Consider the following 17,856-nt stretch of genomic DNA (forward strand, 5'->3'; position numbering starts at 1 on the left):
ATGCTTAAATCATCCATTCCATGTCCAACATCTCTAGGCTTTTCCTCCACCATCTGGAATATGACCTGATATATAAAATAAAACATGACCAAGTTTACTAAGCAAGAAAAACAACAATGCAAACCAAAACACAACCAGATATCTTTGACAAGGTGAGCTACAAAAGCAGTGACTCAAGCTTACTACACCAGATAAACATCATCAATTTCGGGAAAGCAGTCAAACTCAAAAAGGTATATCAGTTCGAAAGTCCTGTTGATAAAACAGAAAATTGAGGACTCTACAGACAAAATTCCACAACCATATAATTGTAAGTGCCACAATATAAGATTAAAGTCAGAACATGTATGTTGCATTAGCTAGAGTCGAAGAACATAGTTCCATTGTGTTTCATGAATCCTTACCTCATAAATATCATCCTTCAGACGAGTACAAGACAAATTGACAGCTCCTAAAGCCACAACATGCGGTTGGTGGTCCATCATAAACTTTAAAACACGATCCTGGTCATTCTTTTTACGTTGCTGGTCGTTGACATTTTGAGATCGTAATGTGAGGGATCCAGCATAGAGTACATCAAGCACCTCTCCCGATGAATCCAGCATCACAAACGTATTTGGTGGCTTTCCAGGTCCCCAACAACATGCCATGACCCTAGGCGCAACTTCCTCATCTGAGCTAATGTCCATTTCTTTCTTTTGATATGGCCCTGCAGAAACTTTGTTCCACAAAGCCTGTCCATACTCTAAAAGCAACCGACTCTTCGCTCTGCTAGTCAGCAAGGATCTTGCTTCTTTCTCCATTGATGGCAAAAGAAAAGTATGAAGTGCATCCTCCAGAATTAACTTTCTTTGCTCATTCCAGAGTTGAGCATACTTACTAACACCGACACTTAGATAATGTTCATTGCAGTCGCTAATTAGCCTATTCATGTGATTCTCAGGCAGCTTGAAGGTTACTTGAAGAAGTTTCTCCTCTTCTGCCTTCTGAATGAGAAGCCATTGTGCACCCTCAAACTTGCTCAATGGCTTTTCGCGTAACCACTTGATCCCAGAAAACTGATGGAATGAATCTATTACTGTATTTCCATCTGCTGTTGGACTTGTTGAGACTACTGCATTCTCCATATAAATGCCACGGACATACTTTTTGACTGATGGCTCGCAACTTATCTCAACTGCAGCCTAACAAGGAAAATTCGGATATTCTCATCATTAATAATAGGAGAAGTTCTTCGTATATTAACTCCAGTAAAACAGTTCATAAGAATAGTTTTATTGCAGAGTATACCATATGCCGTGCACCCTTCAGAACAGCTTGAGGGTCTTCAAACATTGCGCACACAAAGTTCATTGCCATCTCCTCTGGTGTTTCCTTTGCGTCCTCAAGCTCGTCAACCTGCAGCTCAACCAGTGTTAGAACTGTCCTTCCAGTACAACATACAGATCAAACAATATAAAATCATACTGACCAATTTTTCGAGGGACAATGCAAGTCCCAATTGCTCAGCACTATACCCAAATTTGTTGGCAACCTCCCAGAGCCCAGCTTTGCTACAGATGCTATATTGTGATTTTCTTTTCGGTCTCTTGTACTGCCCTTCATCAACACCAATTTCACCGGGAGGAAAATGCAAGTTGAACTTGGAATCTACATCGTCAACTTCTCTTTCTGTTTCTGCAACGTTAAGAGACTTAATGACTGATTCAAAAAGATACTGATTTAGATTAAGCCTAGTTTCGTCATAGACCCTCCTAGACTCTTCTTCGTAACGTTTTGTATAGTAACCATGCAACGCCATTTTCCTTTTTCGAAGAAGGAGCCATTTCTTATCCAAGTCCTGAATCATCCAGAAGACCTACAGTGACAAATACCTTACATTAATCCACCCAATGCCCTCGGACAACAAATTTTGAACTGAGTACTTGTAGTTCCTCCAAGAGAACTGCTTACCTTATGCCACTTAGTCTCAGGTTTCTTGTCTTGATTGGCACCATCAACATCAGCAGTGTCCAACAAGCTCCGGCATTGCTCCTTTCGGTACATAGCTATAAACGGTATCTAGAGGAGACAAAAAAAAATTAGCATGCTAATCAATGAATCAAGGAAGCAATTACAACAAAAAAATGAATCCAGAAACCTCTAACTTCTGCACATGATGTAGCTCCAAAAATTTTGCAATGTCATCCCTGTTAACCGAGAAACCTCGCCCTTCGAAACTATGAACACCTTGTCCATCAGATTCTTTAAGTAGAGAAGTAAATTGGGCATATATCCAATTACTCTCTTCCTCAATGCTAAGCTCATCTACAGGAGGGCTTCCAGTGCTTTCTTCAGATATCTGTCAAAGTTGACAAGATATCTTTACATCTACCCATGAACACAAAATAAAAAATAGACCACAAGTACACATAGAGAAACTAAAGCAGATAACGCACCTGCATTCTCTCAGGAATATCAAGCTGGCGGATTTCATCATCTTGCCCTGTCATGTACTTCTCAGAGAGAACAGTTGGTTCAAACTCATCTTCGAGCCTTCTTTCCATTCTTTCACTAGATGCCAAACCCTTTTTGCGAATAGTCAAAAGTTCATCAACATCACCAAATATTTCATTAGCATCTCGCATAGCACTAATATCTGATCCCTGCCTAAATTTCTTTTTCTTTAAGCCTCCCCTGAAAACAAGTTATTTAGAATCAGAAAATATACGTGACATAAGAGATATATTAAATCTCAAGGGAGATAAAAGACAGAAAAAAACAATACCTCTTAGGATGACCAAGCCCATCATCTTCATCTACAATAAAATCTGCCATTTCATCATCGCTCCCAACTACATCTTCTTCCACAACTAGGTCTTCCTCATCGCCTACATCATCAGGTGGATCTGCTAGACACAAAAAGTACATAGTCAACTATGTGCCAATGGTCAAAATAAGAACCAAGGCAGGCTGAGATGTGATTTTCCCAGGGGTGTATCAGAAAGCACAAGAGATCCTACCATCGATATCATCAAACAGCCTGTCTTTGATCTTATCCTCAGCACTTCTTCTAGCTCCACCACTCCCAGCAAACTCATCATCAGATGATCCCCCCTGACCATTTTCCCTTTCCCTTTGAGCTTTTTTCAACCGCTTATACTTCCTCTGTCATGGTTCAAGAAAAAGAAAATCAATATTTATTAGTACTGCACATATAATTTTAGTGTATGTACAAACTATTGACATAGTTATATACATATATGACAAACCTTTTGGATATTGACATTGTTATCTTGGAGAAGCAGATAATCATCTTCATCAAGATCTTCGTCCCTATTGAAAACATCATACGTGTTACTCAGTTAGAGAACAGCCCTGCTATAGTCCATTACGCAGTAAATAATATACTAATCATAAGGGACTGCTGAGAATTAAAGGAACATTTTATCAACTGCATCCTGCAACCTTCTATCGTGTATAATGCATGCCAACACTGGCATTAAGTCTTTCACAGATTAGAAAAGGATAAATTTAAGAGAACAAGTAGGGATATAATGTTCACTTTTTTCTTCGCCTCTTCTTCTTTTTCTGCCTTTCCTCATCGCTATCTTGCCTTCCGTCGTCCTCTTCTTGTTCTTCTTCCTCGTCTTCATCATCAACTATGAACCCATCATTCTCATACTCATTCCCAACTACAAAACAAATATACGGATATCACATAATGGAACACATATGGCCTGAAGCTAAGTGCAAAAGAATATAAAAATACTGCATAAACTCAAACCCAGAGTGAGACATGTGGAACTCAAAACCTAATAAAAAGAATCCATGGAGTCTAAAGGACAAGGAAATACTACAACGTATAAATAAAGGATGTACATGAGACAGCAACAAGAAGTGGTACATCTAAGAACACACAAGTCTGCTCATTCAATTCGATTCTTTCGACCCATCCAACAATGAAACTATATGCACTTATGTACTAAACGAAGCCGTAACATTGATTCATTTGAATGCAATCAGAGTCTGAAGCTTTCAGATTTAGGATGGTAAGCAAAAAACGATAGACAGGAAAATATCAAAATGTACAGAAACAAAGAACAGCGATATCTCAGTCGGAGAAGTCAAAATCAAGGGCAAAACGTGTACCGTCATCATCATCATCTTCTTCATCATCGTTATCACCGTGTTCATCTCCCTGAACTGGCTCTCCGTCCTCATCCTCGAGCTCATGATCATCTGCGCGGAGGAGAAAAAAGATTCAAACTTTTAGCCAAAGTCAGAAGAAAAAAAAACAAAACCCTAGTGAAATTACGGCGTTTCACAGAGGAAAAATTAGGGTTTCGTCGAATTTACATAGGTACCTTCATCGTCAGAAATCGCGTTCCTCGGCATGTTTATTTCAACAAATTACAAGTGCGATAACGCCGAAACAATCCCTAAAACCTGCAAAAACGTAGCGACGGGGTGAAACTATGATTCTGATTTCGCCAAGAGAAAGGGGGAAAGAAGAAGAAGAAGGGGTTCGTGATTTTCTAGGGTTATTCAAAAAAAGCGGAACCCGGAAGAAGACGAGTTGGTAAAGGCAGAGAGAGGCTTTTACCAGTGTGACTTTTATTTTTCAGAAGCAAAAGGCGACAAAGACCTGAATCACGAACGAGATGAAGACGGACAAGGCTGATGATATTTCAAGTTTATACTGAGATTTGCCTCATTTTTTTTTTTTCTCTGCGTTTTTTTTTTTCTTTTTAAACAAAAAATAAATTATTAATTTCTTTTTTGAAAAAGTATATTCAAATTCTTTCCTTAAATAACATTTTAAACTCACAAATAAAAAATCAACTTATCTTATAATTAATTAGAATGGGAAATATTTAAATGTTATATGTAGAATTTGAGCAATTACACAAATAATACTTCATTGAAAGAAGAAAATAATTTATTGGAAAAAACTACAACCCACATGAAATACTCTTTCTCTTTTTTTTTTCACAAATGTAAATTTTATTGATGAAACCATATCATACATGGGCCAAGAAAAAATCCTACCAGAAAAAAACTGGCAAAGAAAACAGAATAAGGCCCAACAATAGCCCAGCCATTTGCACAAAGAAGATTGGATCACATTAAAATACTTTCTATACATATCAAATCAAAACCCAAAGATGGGATAAGAAAAGCTCTGGTGCCTTTTAAACTTCTACCAAATCATATTGTGTTGTTAAAACCATATCTACATCTTCGACGGAAGTGCCAAGATCAGTGAGAATGTGGATGTAATATGCTCATGCCTTAGAATGATTGATTTTACTAGCTTAATTGACATACTTACTTGGTGTTATCAACTGTTATGTTTTAGAAGTAGGTATTATAGTATGATTTTCAGCTTTATATATAAAAAACACTATTATAAGCTCTAAACTTTTAAATACATATCATTTTTACTCTAAAATTTTTATATTAACATCAAATTTGTCTCCATATAGTTTGATCATTAAGCCTAACTTAGAATTTATTAATGTCATTTGCACAAGTAAATTCAGTTTTTATTTAAATATATATTGTGTGATTGTGTCGTTGGAAGTAATGATAATATGAGTATTTTTATTTAAAAGTCTTTTTCCATAGTAGGCAACTAAGTAAAGAAGAACAAGGGAATACAAAAATGATAGAGAAAACAAAATATACATGTATTTGACTTTCCATCAAGCTTGTTCATAGCCATTGCTATGTCGTGTGTGCCTCCAGTGATATTTATATTGATGCATAACTCATTACACCATTGCAGAACCGCTTAACAATTTCACTGACAAGCACTACTTCATCTAGAGGAATTCTTACATTTGCTTTTTTGAACTTCATGAGCCCGCACAAATTATTTTCTCCTTCAATTCATTTATACGTTTTGAGTATTCCTTGTACGCGGCTACACTATTAGTTTGTACTGCCTCATGCAATTTTCCAATAGAAAGAGGAACATTGAGATGAATCTTTCCATTTTTCCTTCAGTGGTAGTTTACAAGGTTGAGAAGTGTGAAGGCATATGCACTTCCAGGTGCTTAGCCATGGACTGGGAAGGCAATGTCTTTAAGTTGGACATGTGAGTTCTATTTTTAGCATTTTAGAATATCTATTTTTTTTTTCATCTTTTGCTTTTGTGATGTGGTAAAGGAGTTAATATTTTTTTTTTAAACTATGTTTATGAGTTTCTTGCTTTTATAAAAATGTCAAAATTATAAATTCTTCAAAGATGGTGGTATATGTGTAACCACTACTATAACAAAAATTTTCCTTGTTTTGGTTGGTTTATGAAGAAAAAACACTATGAAAAAAAAAATAGAAGACACAAATGTTGATGAGTTGAATAAAATTGTTGCTGGTGGGGGATTAGTTGAAAAACATCATTGTATTTTTGTGAGGCTACAAGTATTTGGATATATTCTTTTCATCTTTAACCAACCAAAAAAAAATGTATTTTCACTTAATTATTATATAAACAAATTTGTATTTACTTTCATATAAGAAATAATCATGTGGGTAATTGGTAAACTTGTGATGGTTATGAAGTTTTCTTATATCATGTTAAAATTTACTACGCATCAACAATTTCTTCCAACAACAATTAACTAAGTATTAAATATATATTTTTTTTTACTTTTTAGTTTATTTTACATTCATGTAAATTTTTATTTAACTTTTTTTCTTCTGTACTTTAAATCAAATTTTCATATTTATTTTTGTTTTTTTTTTAGCATAAATGAATTATATTGAAGAATGAAGATAATCGTTGTACAATTGGTTTGAAAGCCATGGAGGGGGTGAAAAACATCCTGAGTATAAAATATTTGAGTTACATTTATTTCTTGAGGTTATATATATCTATTTTTCCTTAATGAAATTAAATAATTTATTACAAAGAAAAATAAAAAATTCCCATAAACTTGTATTCAACTTAAATAAATAAAATTTACTTTCAATACTACACATCAGTACTTTTTTTGTGTGAATGTTTAGTTTTTGAAACTATGGACTAGAATAAATAAAAATTAATATTGAAATTAAATTAGCCAATCATATTTTAATATCTATTTAATTATAAAATGTTGCATATTTTGCTAATTTAATATATAATCCACGAGTTGCTTAGGATTTTTTCCTAGTATGAAAAGTCTTGCCACCTGGATTCTGAGTAGCATTGGTCACGGGGGTTCGAAATTTAACATGGTTTCTCCTAACCCGAGAATATTAGTTTCTGGGTTTAGGAAGCCTTTACGATCACTCTCATGAGTTGTAAAAAAATAAAATAAACAACTAAACGGGTTAAACTCAAATGATAACAGGACGAAAATACCAACATAAACTAATACGTTACAAATCATGGTCTCTGATTACTCCACTAAAATTCCCCTTCAATTGCTAACTATTATATTTTCTTTGAAAATTCTTATATAGAACTCTTTATAACGAGTCAGCTCTTCGAGAAGCAACGTAAGAGTGTCACGAACGTATTATTAATATGCGCAGAAGTTTTAGCATCACTTCTTCAGTATTTGTTTCAAATGCTAATCAAAAGTTATTTTTGTCTATGTCTCTCCTATTTTCATGTAATCGATCCCACTCATGAATCATGATATAGAAACCGGGACCAGTCAAGTTGAGTTCTTATTTGTAGTCCACTTGAAATTTTCATATGGGGATTGGTCCAATCATATTCTGATTGTGTGTGTTTCTCTCTTATTAATGAGAAAAGTTCGTGTATCGTAATCTATCATACTCAAGTCACAGTTTTTGATTTACCATGCCATGCTACACCTGCATGCCTTTACTCAAAGCTCCTATAAACACGAGTTTGAAATGACACAATGCCTTGAGAACCTTTCTAACGAGGGCTAGCTAATAACTTTGGTACAATTTCGTTTTGTTGCATATAACAGGGATGAGTCCAAGTAGATTCGACCGTCTTTATAAACAACTATATGACTATATCATATATAAAATTTAAGATATATTTAATTGTTAATATATTGATCAAATAGATTTTCCAAATTCAGTGTGAATTGCATATGGTCATTAACTATGAACCCATTACATGCAAATCATACACAACTAGTAACATTACAACCACTAAAACTTTAGAAATGCTATGAAAAAATCGGTGATAGGTAAAAAAAACCATAGGAAAAATAAATAAAAGGATATTTTGTAATGCTATTAAACCTCAACTATTTTTTTTTTGTTATTAACTAGACAATTAAAGCATATCAAAACCATCTGCAAAGAATTTTAGTGACGTAGCGGCAACATTTTTTTTCCTTCTAAATTTTAATAAGGGTTTTTCAAAATGGGTAAGGCCTTGAGTTTTTACGCGGGATCAAACAGATACAAAAAGAAATCTAGCTGCCAAGGAGAGGAGAGGATCTTACGAAAGCAGAGCCTCGAAGCAATAGTACCAGCGAATATGCTAGATCCACGGCTTTACGTACGGCAGTGACACTAGATCAGAACCATTGTCGGCAGCACTCTGTTTCCAACACCGCTCCCATCCCAACGACCTACCTGTCCCGGACGTAGCGACAACATGTTCAGGGAGAGTAGGTGCTCGAGTAGAAATTAAAAAACTATACAAAAATGATAAGCGTAAGTTGGGTCAGCTTGTTTAAGAAGCGCAAGCCCACTCCCCAAAACCAGAAGAGTGATCCCAGTGGTTTTGGAAGGAGTCACATTAATTAGTGGAAATGCGATTGTAAATAATAAACCGGAACAGATTTTGGTGGCTGTCAAGTGTCAACGCCATCTACAAGACACAACGTCTCTCTTAGCTTTCTCAGGGTGAAGGCAAAATTGAGACCTCTGTCCGGTCTCACGAACTCTCGCTTACCGCGATTGATGTGATCTACTAATTAATTACACTTTTGAAGAAAAAAGTTTACCCTTAAAAAGTATTAAATCTAAACTCTCAGTCTTTTTAGTGATTTTTTAGAAAGTCGATACAAGACATTGGCTTTACGTACGGCAAGCCTTAGATCCATCCACATATAAAGTCATTGTAGTTTCTTCGTTACACCTCCATAGGTTTTCAAAGCGTTATTTACAACTATGACTAATGGGTACAAAATGTTCTACAACTTACGATTTACCAACGTGCTAGGATCATATATATATTAACCGTAGTGTAGTGAGATGAGTTTTCATCTCAGAACTCTCTAAAAGATTTCTGACAATCTCAAAAATTCCTCTCTTTTTTGGCATTTTTTTTTTATTTTTTTTTAAATCGAGAATGTGTTGTTTTACATTCTTCTCCAAAGAAAACTAAGATATTTACAAAAAATACCTGGGTAGTATCCACCCAACCAAACGAAATCGGATCTAAGACCCAAAAAACTGAATCGGTTTCTTTTTTTTTAAAAAATGTAAATTAAAACCGCTCTCTCTCGTCACTCTTCTCTTTTTTCGGGAAACTCAAATCGATTTGGGTGAAACTGTAGAACTAGGGTTTTCTCGTTTTCTTTCAATCAACCAAAAATCGAGTAAGAAGATGGTGAAAACAGGGGGGTCGTGTGAGGAGGAGTGAGCGTTTGAAAGAGAAGAAGATGTCACAAGGAGATGGTGGTTTGAAAGCAAAATCCGATTCGCCGGAAGTAGGTGTGTCGGATTTGAGTCCGGCGACAGTAGGAGGAGAGAGAGCTTTGAGTACGGTGGCGGAAGAAAGTGAAAGTCGAGTTTTGGAGGAACCCAATCCGGTGTCGGAAGAGAAAATACGAACGAAGGAGAGAAACCAAAATCCGGTACTCCGGAATTAAGTAATCGAGAAGAAGATGATGAAGAAGGAGGAGATAACGAGAGATCTACTTCTGTGGAATCAAGCGATGGAGAAGAAGAAGGAAATGATGAAGGGGAAGAAGGAAACGATGAAGGGGAAGAAGAAAACGATGAAGGGGAAGAAGAAAACGATGAAGTGGAAGAAGAAAACGATGAAGGAGAAAAAGGTGAAGAAGGGGAAGAAAAAGACGATGAAGGGGAAGAAGAAAACGATGAAGGAGAAGAATCGGAAGAAAAATACGATGAAGGAGAAGAAGAAGAAGAAGATAAGGAGGAAAGTTCGAACTCGGCAGGTAACTCGAGAAGGAGTACAAGCGAAAGTGAGAGGGAGCACGAGGAGCACAACGATGCAAGTGTAAGTACAACAAGTCTGTGTCATTTGTTCGGAATTGAATTGTAATTTGAAATCGATCTAGTAGAACTGGTAGAACTGGTGCAACTAATGGGTGTAGAACTAGTAGAACTAGTACAACTAGGTGGTGTAGAACTGGTACAACTAGTTGTTGTACAACTGGTATAACTCATGTAAAACTGATATTGTTGCAGGAATCGGAGGAGGAAACAGAAGTGATGCAACCTTTAGGAATGCACTTCAAGCCTAGTCAGTACAACAAGAAATCAAGCTATCGACAAGGTGTCATATTTTTGAAAATGTGGAAACGCTGGATAAATTAGAGCATTCACTGACTAGTTCTGAGAGGGATTGGTTTGAGAAACATCCACAATTCAAGCACATTTTCCACATGCCAAGGGAAACAAACCACAAGCTTATGGGAATGTGGTTGCTCTCACTACGAACGGCTAAAATCGAAAAAAAGAAGGAAGCATGGTTTGTTGTGAATGGTGTTCCAATCCGGTATGGTCTGAGAGAACATGCGTTGATGTCTGGATTAGATTGTCGGTGCTATCCACTTGATTACAAGGAAGCCGGCGGTATCGAGTTTCGAAGGAAGTATTTTTTACGAAAAAAAAAGATTACACTTCAAGATGTGAGGGGAAAGCTAATGGTAATGCAACCAGATCGTACTCGTGATAGGTTGAAGATGGCGGTTCTCTACTTTTTAGGAAGCATCATTGTAGGCTATACAAAAGACTCGGGGAAAGATGTTGCGGGTATCGATGATTTTGTTGTAAGAGCAGTGAATGATCTAGGTTTTTGTGTGTCTTTTCCTTGGGGGAGATTATCATTCGAGAACATGCTAGAAGAGATTTCCCATACAATGAGGCATTTTAATGGGGTCGTGCATAAAGAGAATGTGATATGGCCTGTTCCAGGTTTATTTATTCCATTGGAGGTTAGTTAGTTTAAAATTTGAAGTTTTCTCATTGTTGATATTTCTTATAAGTGAAGCTGATTTTTTTTTTTGAGTGTTGTGTAGTTTATACTATTTGAGGCNTTACATTGACCAAATTCCTGAGGCGGATGCAAGTTGTCCTAGGATGTGCAGGAGGAAATTTAAGAGTACCGGTCAGAAAGGTTTTTGCCAAAATTGGAACTAACAATTGAAATTATTAACATGAATTTGGTACAACAACGGTTAGTTATCCTAACAATTGAAATTTATTAATCATTTGAATAAATTGGTTTGCAATGTATCTAAAGTAGGTCGTTTACACAGACAATTGCTAGTGTGATCCCTCATATTGATGAAGAAATTCCTCTTCTCGATTTAATCATGGAAGAAGCTGAGAAAACGATACCCATGATGTCTTAGTTGCCAGTTGGATGTGGCGCCTTCGTAGAGGACTACCTGTACTTTTGGAGGAGATGTACACAGCCGATGTGGCTACTCGTTCAGGACAAAACGATGCGAATGAGGAAATAGACGCCAATGAACAACCGAGAGAAGATACTATTGAGTTGGTGGATCTTCTAAGGACCATAAAGCATGATATAAAAACCCAGTTCGATAACATTTCGGCAAAGATTGATGGGCTTGAAAAAAGGATCGAACCGTTGGAAGTATATGTGAAAGAGCAAGAGAAATCAAAGGTAATACTTCGTAATACTATAATAATACTTGGTAATACTAGAAGGTGTTAACAAAATTTGGTTTCATGTGAGGCGCCTGTAGATGATGAGCAACCGAGTACTTCGCAAGGAGGGAGAGAGACGAAGAGAAAAAGGTCTAAGAAGTAGTAAAACTATGTTATTTTCTTTGATTTGTCATCGTAGTACTAGTAAAACTATGTAAAACTTCGTTATTTTCTTGGATTTGCGATTGGTACTAGTATTACTAGTAAAACTATGTAATACTACGTTATTTTCTTGGATTTGCCGTTCGTATTTTTGGTAAAACTACGTAAAACTAAACAAAACTAGAGAATTCATATAAGAAAAATATAGAACATGATTCAATTCAAGAAGGAGGCATAATCCTAGAAGGAGAAGTCACATAAAAGAGAGATAGAACATCATGATTCAAGAAGAGAAGTCGCATAAAAGATAAGAAACTGATTCAACAAGAGAATTCGCATAAAAGATAAGAAACAGAAACTGATTCAACAAGTTCTAAACCAACGTAGAAAATCGAGTCAGATAATATCAATCGAAACACAACCTATCCATGAGATCGACTCGAGTGGAAAGCAACGCCACCTCCTCCCTTAGTTTGGCAATCTCGTCACTCTTCTCCTTAAGCTGCATCTGCAAATTATATATCTGAGTATGATGGGGGTCGAATTCCTTCAATCTCTCCCAATGGTTATCAACATCCTTCCTTAAGGTTTGGGTTTCTTCTTCAATTGCATCAGCCCAATTTTTCTGCCTGTGCAATCCATCATCCTGCAAAATATATCAACGAATAGACATCATACTCAGGTCTGTCAATTGTATTTGATTTAATTTAATTTACCTTATACTTAACGCAAGTAAACCATCTCTTTTTCTCTGTTTCTGTTGGAGAGATCTCATTGACGATTCGTTCGCCACATGGGCAAATTTGAGGCATGCCCAAATCACCATCGGCTATGGCTTTTTGCTACACTTCTAACTTCCTCGCCCTCTTCTGATCAGCATAGTATGGGTCAGCCTCAAATTGTTCCATAGTTTGAGAAGGAGAGAAATAGATCTAGAATTCGACTTTGAAGATGAGAGAAGAGAAGGTGTGTACTTTAGGTTTCGAAGAAAATGAATGAATGGATGAGAATGAGGAAGATAAATCTTCGGGGCTGTGGTGAAGAAAGAAAGAAAAAACAAAATTCTGGCCACGTATAAAAGATGTGTGCGTTCATACTGCGTGTTCACACTGCGTGTTCACACACAGTTTTACCGATTAATGCAGTTGCACTAAACTTGCAAATAGTTGTACTTTAGAGGTTTCTCAGTTTAATTAGTTATACTAAACCTTAGCATTACTTTTTTTAGTTTTACAGTTGATCAAACTTAACTAACATACAATTACAAGCTTTTTGCAACTTCATGAGTTAAAACTTATAATTCTATAACTTTTTCATGCTTACTTGGTAATTATTTACAAAGTGACATTAAAAGTGTAAGGAAACATTTGTTGAGATTCTTTCATAAAGAAATTAAAATTAGTATATTTTCGAAAATTATTAATTTATAGTAGAAACCTATGTAGAACATTTATACAATATGTATTGGTTTTAGGTAGTACCAATTTTATTATTTTTACCAGTTTTATCTTAGTTGTGCCAGTTCTACTCTCTTATATACACATATTTTGAAAGAAGAAAACATGAGTAAAGACTTCAAATTAAGTTTCAAATCAAGTTTTACATTAAGTTTCAAACTAGACACAATTGATACATGAAGAGGTGAATCAAACATGAACATTATCTACAAATAACAACCATTGGAGTCCTTGTCTCCGACGCCTTTTATTCTGCGTCCTAGGTCGAGTTTTTGGTCGTTTTCCCCAGCAGATGCATACCTTTTTTTTTTCTTTCTTCCCCCTTTTATTTTCCTATTCGGAGGCATGATCTGCATATCTTGGACTTCATCTAGGACATCCCATCGAGACTTATCAGGTACTAAATAAATTGTCCTGCAATATGCAATTGCCCACAGCTCCGTCCAATAATACTTAGAACACAACTCATGTAACTCGATATCCTTACCTCCATATTTTTGGAATGTAATGAAAGACGCCAATGCATGCACACAAGGATACTTTTGTATATCGAAAAACCTGCAACTGCAACTTCTCAATCGCAACTTCACCAAATAAGGCTTTCCGTCACTGTCAATGACATTGTATTCAAGTTCGAAACCATTTAGCTCTATCACCTTTAGTTTCTCAGCAGTTGCCCATAAATCATGTAAGTAGTTCTCCACTAAAGGCACCAATTTATTTGCGACTGATCCAGACACAACATCTTTCCGATGTTCATTAAACCATTCAGAGAATTTTTTAAGTATTGCATCAAGCATGGGTATCAAGGAGTACCTCCTTGCATCTTTAAATACGATGTTCAACGATTCAACACAGTTGCTTGTGTCTAGGTTGTATCTATCTCCTGGAAAAACACATCTTGCCCATCTTTCTTTCTGGGTAGATTCTTCAAGATACTTGGCAGCAGAAGGATATCTTGTCGTAAAAGAAGCGTAAGCAATGTTGAACTCAGCCACTGTGTAAAACCTACTACACTCCATGAATCTCCATGCAACAACGTCTTTGTTGACGTTACGAGCATAACCTTTCACATTTTGGGATAAATGCCATATACAAAAACCATGATGAGCTAGAGGATACACATTAGCTATGGCTGTAATGAGACTTGTATTTCTGTCAGTCATAAATACTATTTCAGAAGAATCCCCAACAACGGTTTTCAACATCTCCAAAAACCAATTCCAACTTGCATCATTCTCACCATCAAGAACACCAAACGCCAAGGGATAATGGTGACGGTTAGGATCTTGAGCCGACGCAAAAACAAGAACACCCTTATATCCGTTCTTTAGAAAAGTTGCATCCATAGTTATAACTTTCCTCATGACTTTAAATCCTCCCAAAGCTATGAACAAGTACATGAATTTATTATTCTCATTGCAATGCACATATGATATTGTACCATGATTAACCTTCTCTAACATGTGCAGATAACATCGCAACATCTTGTAGCTTTCTTCTGGGCTACCTTTTAAATCAGTAACAGTTTGATTTTTCCCTCTCAACGCCGTAGAATATGATAGATCAACACCTAATTTTGTCTTCACAAGATCCATGATAATTTTCGGAGGTGGAGTTTCCATTTGCCCTGGAGAATCACCATGTAAAAGAGGATCAACTAATTGTGGAGTGCCTTGTCTCTTACTGTTGCTTGAACTTTGACTAGCCCGAGAGCATGTATGCATCTTGTTGTGCCTTTTAATCGAGAAAATATCTGTATCTCAAATCCTACCACCTCGTAAACCCCAGTTACATCCTTCTTTAGGACATTTGACCACATAACGCACTTTGTCCGACTTTACTATTTCAAAACTAAAACAGTTAGCGAATGAAGCTCTATCCACCACATCTTGCAATGCCTTCTTGTTTGGAAATTCTTGAAGTTTAGTCAGATCCAAACCGTCATCCCATGGTTCAATATACTTACACGGTTCTACAACAGGGCGTGGCTCAGTATATTCATCACCTTCATCACGTGATTCAGCTTCACCCTCTTTATTAGAATCACCCTCTACAGCCTTTTCTTTGCCTACGTAGACAACAATGGCGTTAGGTCCGATTTCACCATCCTTCGCATGTTGGTTTTCAAAGTTCATACCGACAGAACTTTGGTCCCCTATGGGCATTGTGGGCACTGTGGGCGCTATAGGAACTTGCTCAGGCTGAGGCTCAGAAGGGATGACATTCACAAACAACATACATCTTCGCTTCTCATAATTAACGGAGTCTAGATAAACATTAACATCCTCATCATCATTAAGCTCACAATGCTCCAATGTTTCTACCAGTAGTGGCTTGTAGCTCAGCTGCAACTGAACATTACTTTCAACAAACCCAAGCTTCCTCTGTATCCTTGCTTTTAACATAAACAAGTTATATTCCTCTTGAACATTATACTATACATGCGTCCTTCATATTTAAAATGTAGGCTGACGTTCTCGCATATTGTATCCTGCCAAACCAACCAATATAAAAAAATCATAATTAGTACTACTACTAGTTTTACTAAATATACCAGTATTACCAGTTTCACCACCTTCTTTCTCCTATCAAAATCGAATCGAATGGTAAACGAGTTCTAATCTCCTTAATTCACTGAAATCGAAAGCCAAATCCCTTTCTTATCTAGTAGATAGCTCAATCGACCAACAAACCTTTGTAAAACACTCAATGTGCTAAGCTTTCTTCGATCTAAATCCAATTGAATTTCTAAATTTACAAATCAAAAACAAATTCAACCAAAAGCTACTCTAATGAGAAGTAACATACCTGCATTTTGAAAAACAACTTGATTCAACTCGAGTTGGTGAAGAACGACAGCAGTAGGAGTGCCTGGATTTCTCGGATCGAAAACGAGAGCTGGGTTTGTTTTTTTATTTAAAAATTTAATCTAAATTAATGAAATTAGAAGGCTAAAATCATCTCACTATATTTTATTAAAAAAAAGTGAAGATATGAAAAATAGAGAAAGAGATAGGAGATTTGGTAAATTGTTTTAGAGATTTTTGAGACGATTACTCGTAGTGAGATGCTGCAAATGGGTAAAAATCATATCGGATAAGTCAAAGTTTGGCAAACATCAATCAACTCAAAATGGGCCGATCACATGCAATTATGTAGCTAACACCGACATGTCAAACCTCTCCAATCAAAATCCTTAAAATAAATTCACCAACCCTACTCACACCCACCAAGGCAGCACTACAACAAATATGCACATTGTTAACCAGAGAAAAACGCTATCATAGGTCTTTGATAGCGTTTTCATGAGCGCTGTTTTAGGGCACTGTTATTATATGTACCCCATATACAATAGCACTTATTACGTATGCTATGTTATAAAAATATAACATAGCTTTAAGAAATTGCTATATTATCAAGATCATAATTTTGAAAAAATTTATACAACATTTGTTTTTTCGTGCTATGTTATAGTTTTATAGCATAGCTCTAATAAACTGCTGTATTATCAAGATTATAATTTTGCAAAAATTTATACAATATTTAATTTTTCGTGCTATGTTATACATATCTAATATAGCTGTTGCGAAATGCTGTTTTATCTTGTTTACTGTGCTATGGTATATTCTTTTATCATAACGTTTACCTGTACTTTTATAGCATTTTCTGATATGTGATTATAGCACACATAACCTGTTTTATAAAATCTCATAAAATCTGATTAATAAACGTCTCAGATCCAAAATACATAACAAAAGTCTCAAGAACATCAGTTTACCATCAAAGTCTCAAGAACATCCAAAATAAACAAGCAATCTCAAGTACTTAACATTACACAATAAAACCATCAGTTTAAGACATAATGACCTTGTTCTCTGGCCAAGCAATGCAGGAGCTAAGTGCATCTTCAATAATCTCTATTTCATCGGATGGCCTCCAAACTTTTACATTTTTCACCTTCACAACATCTATCCACACTTTAACTGCATTAGAACCCAAGCGAGTAAAGTGAACCTTATGTTCTGGATCATTTGTTCCCCATCGTCCTTCAGCCACAACCCTATTCTTTTCAGTTAAATCCATCAACTTGCACTTCTTATTCTCCTTGGAAATAACTTTATTAATGCGCTGCCATGTTTACAATATAAACCATCAGTCATCATATAATTAACAAAAACAACTTCATAACATATGAAAACACTTACTGGAGACTTCCTGAGAGGAGACTGTGATGGTAAAGTATTCTTTATTGGTGATATTGGACCCGTTGCATCATCAACAGGAGACTCAGATGNTCTTTTTCAGAAACTCATTACAAAACAGCATGCTTTCTTCTGCAAGATATGACTCTGCTATACAACCCTCTGGTCTTGCAGGATTTCTTACAAAATCTTTTAGAACTTTCATATACCTCTCAAATGGGTACATCCACCTAAAATGCACAGGTCCTCCTAGT

General features: G+C 36.0%; 1 protein-coding gene across 1 annotated transcript in view; it reads right to left on the reverse strand.

Annotated features, from left to right (window-relative positions):
• Positions 1–4,693, reverse strand: part of LOC104789546 (transcription elongation factor SPT6 homolog) — a 6,653-nt gene extending 1,960 nt beyond the window's left edge. The window contains exons 1-14 of the mRNA XM_010515226.1: positions 4,586–4,693; positions 4,347–4,428; positions 4,132–4,221; positions 3,545–3,674; positions 3,252–3,315; positions 3,003–3,147; positions 2,768–2,888; positions 2,439–2,676; positions 2,141–2,341; positions 1,954–2,061; positions 1,472–1,858; positions 1,291–1,398; positions 405–1,184; positions 5–65 (exon numbers count right to left, since the gene is read on the reverse strand). Of these exons, the coding sequence (XP_010513528.1) occupies positions 5–65; positions 405–1,184; positions 1,291–1,398; positions 1,472–1,858; positions 1,954–2,061; positions 2,141–2,341; positions 2,439–2,676; positions 2,768–2,888; positions 3,003–3,147; positions 3,252–3,315; positions 3,545–3,674; positions 4,132–4,221; positions 4,347–4,377 (2,464 nt within the window). The 5' untranslated portion in view covers positions 4,378–4,428; positions 4,586–4,693. The remainder of the gene's footprint in view (positions 1–4; positions 66–404; positions 1,185–1,290; positions 1,399–1,471; positions 1,859–1,953; positions 2,062–2,140; positions 2,342–2,438; positions 2,677–2,767; positions 2,889–3,002; positions 3,148–3,251; positions 3,316–3,544; positions 3,675–4,131; positions 4,222–4,346; positions 4,429–4,585) is intronic.

This window comes from Camelina sativa, chromosome 5, assembly GCF_000633955.1.
Source record: "Camelina sativa cultivar DH55 chromosome 5, Cs, whole genome shotgun sequence".
NCBI lineage: Eukaryota > Viridiplantae > Streptophyta > Magnoliopsida > Brassicales > Brassicaceae > Camelina > Camelina sativa.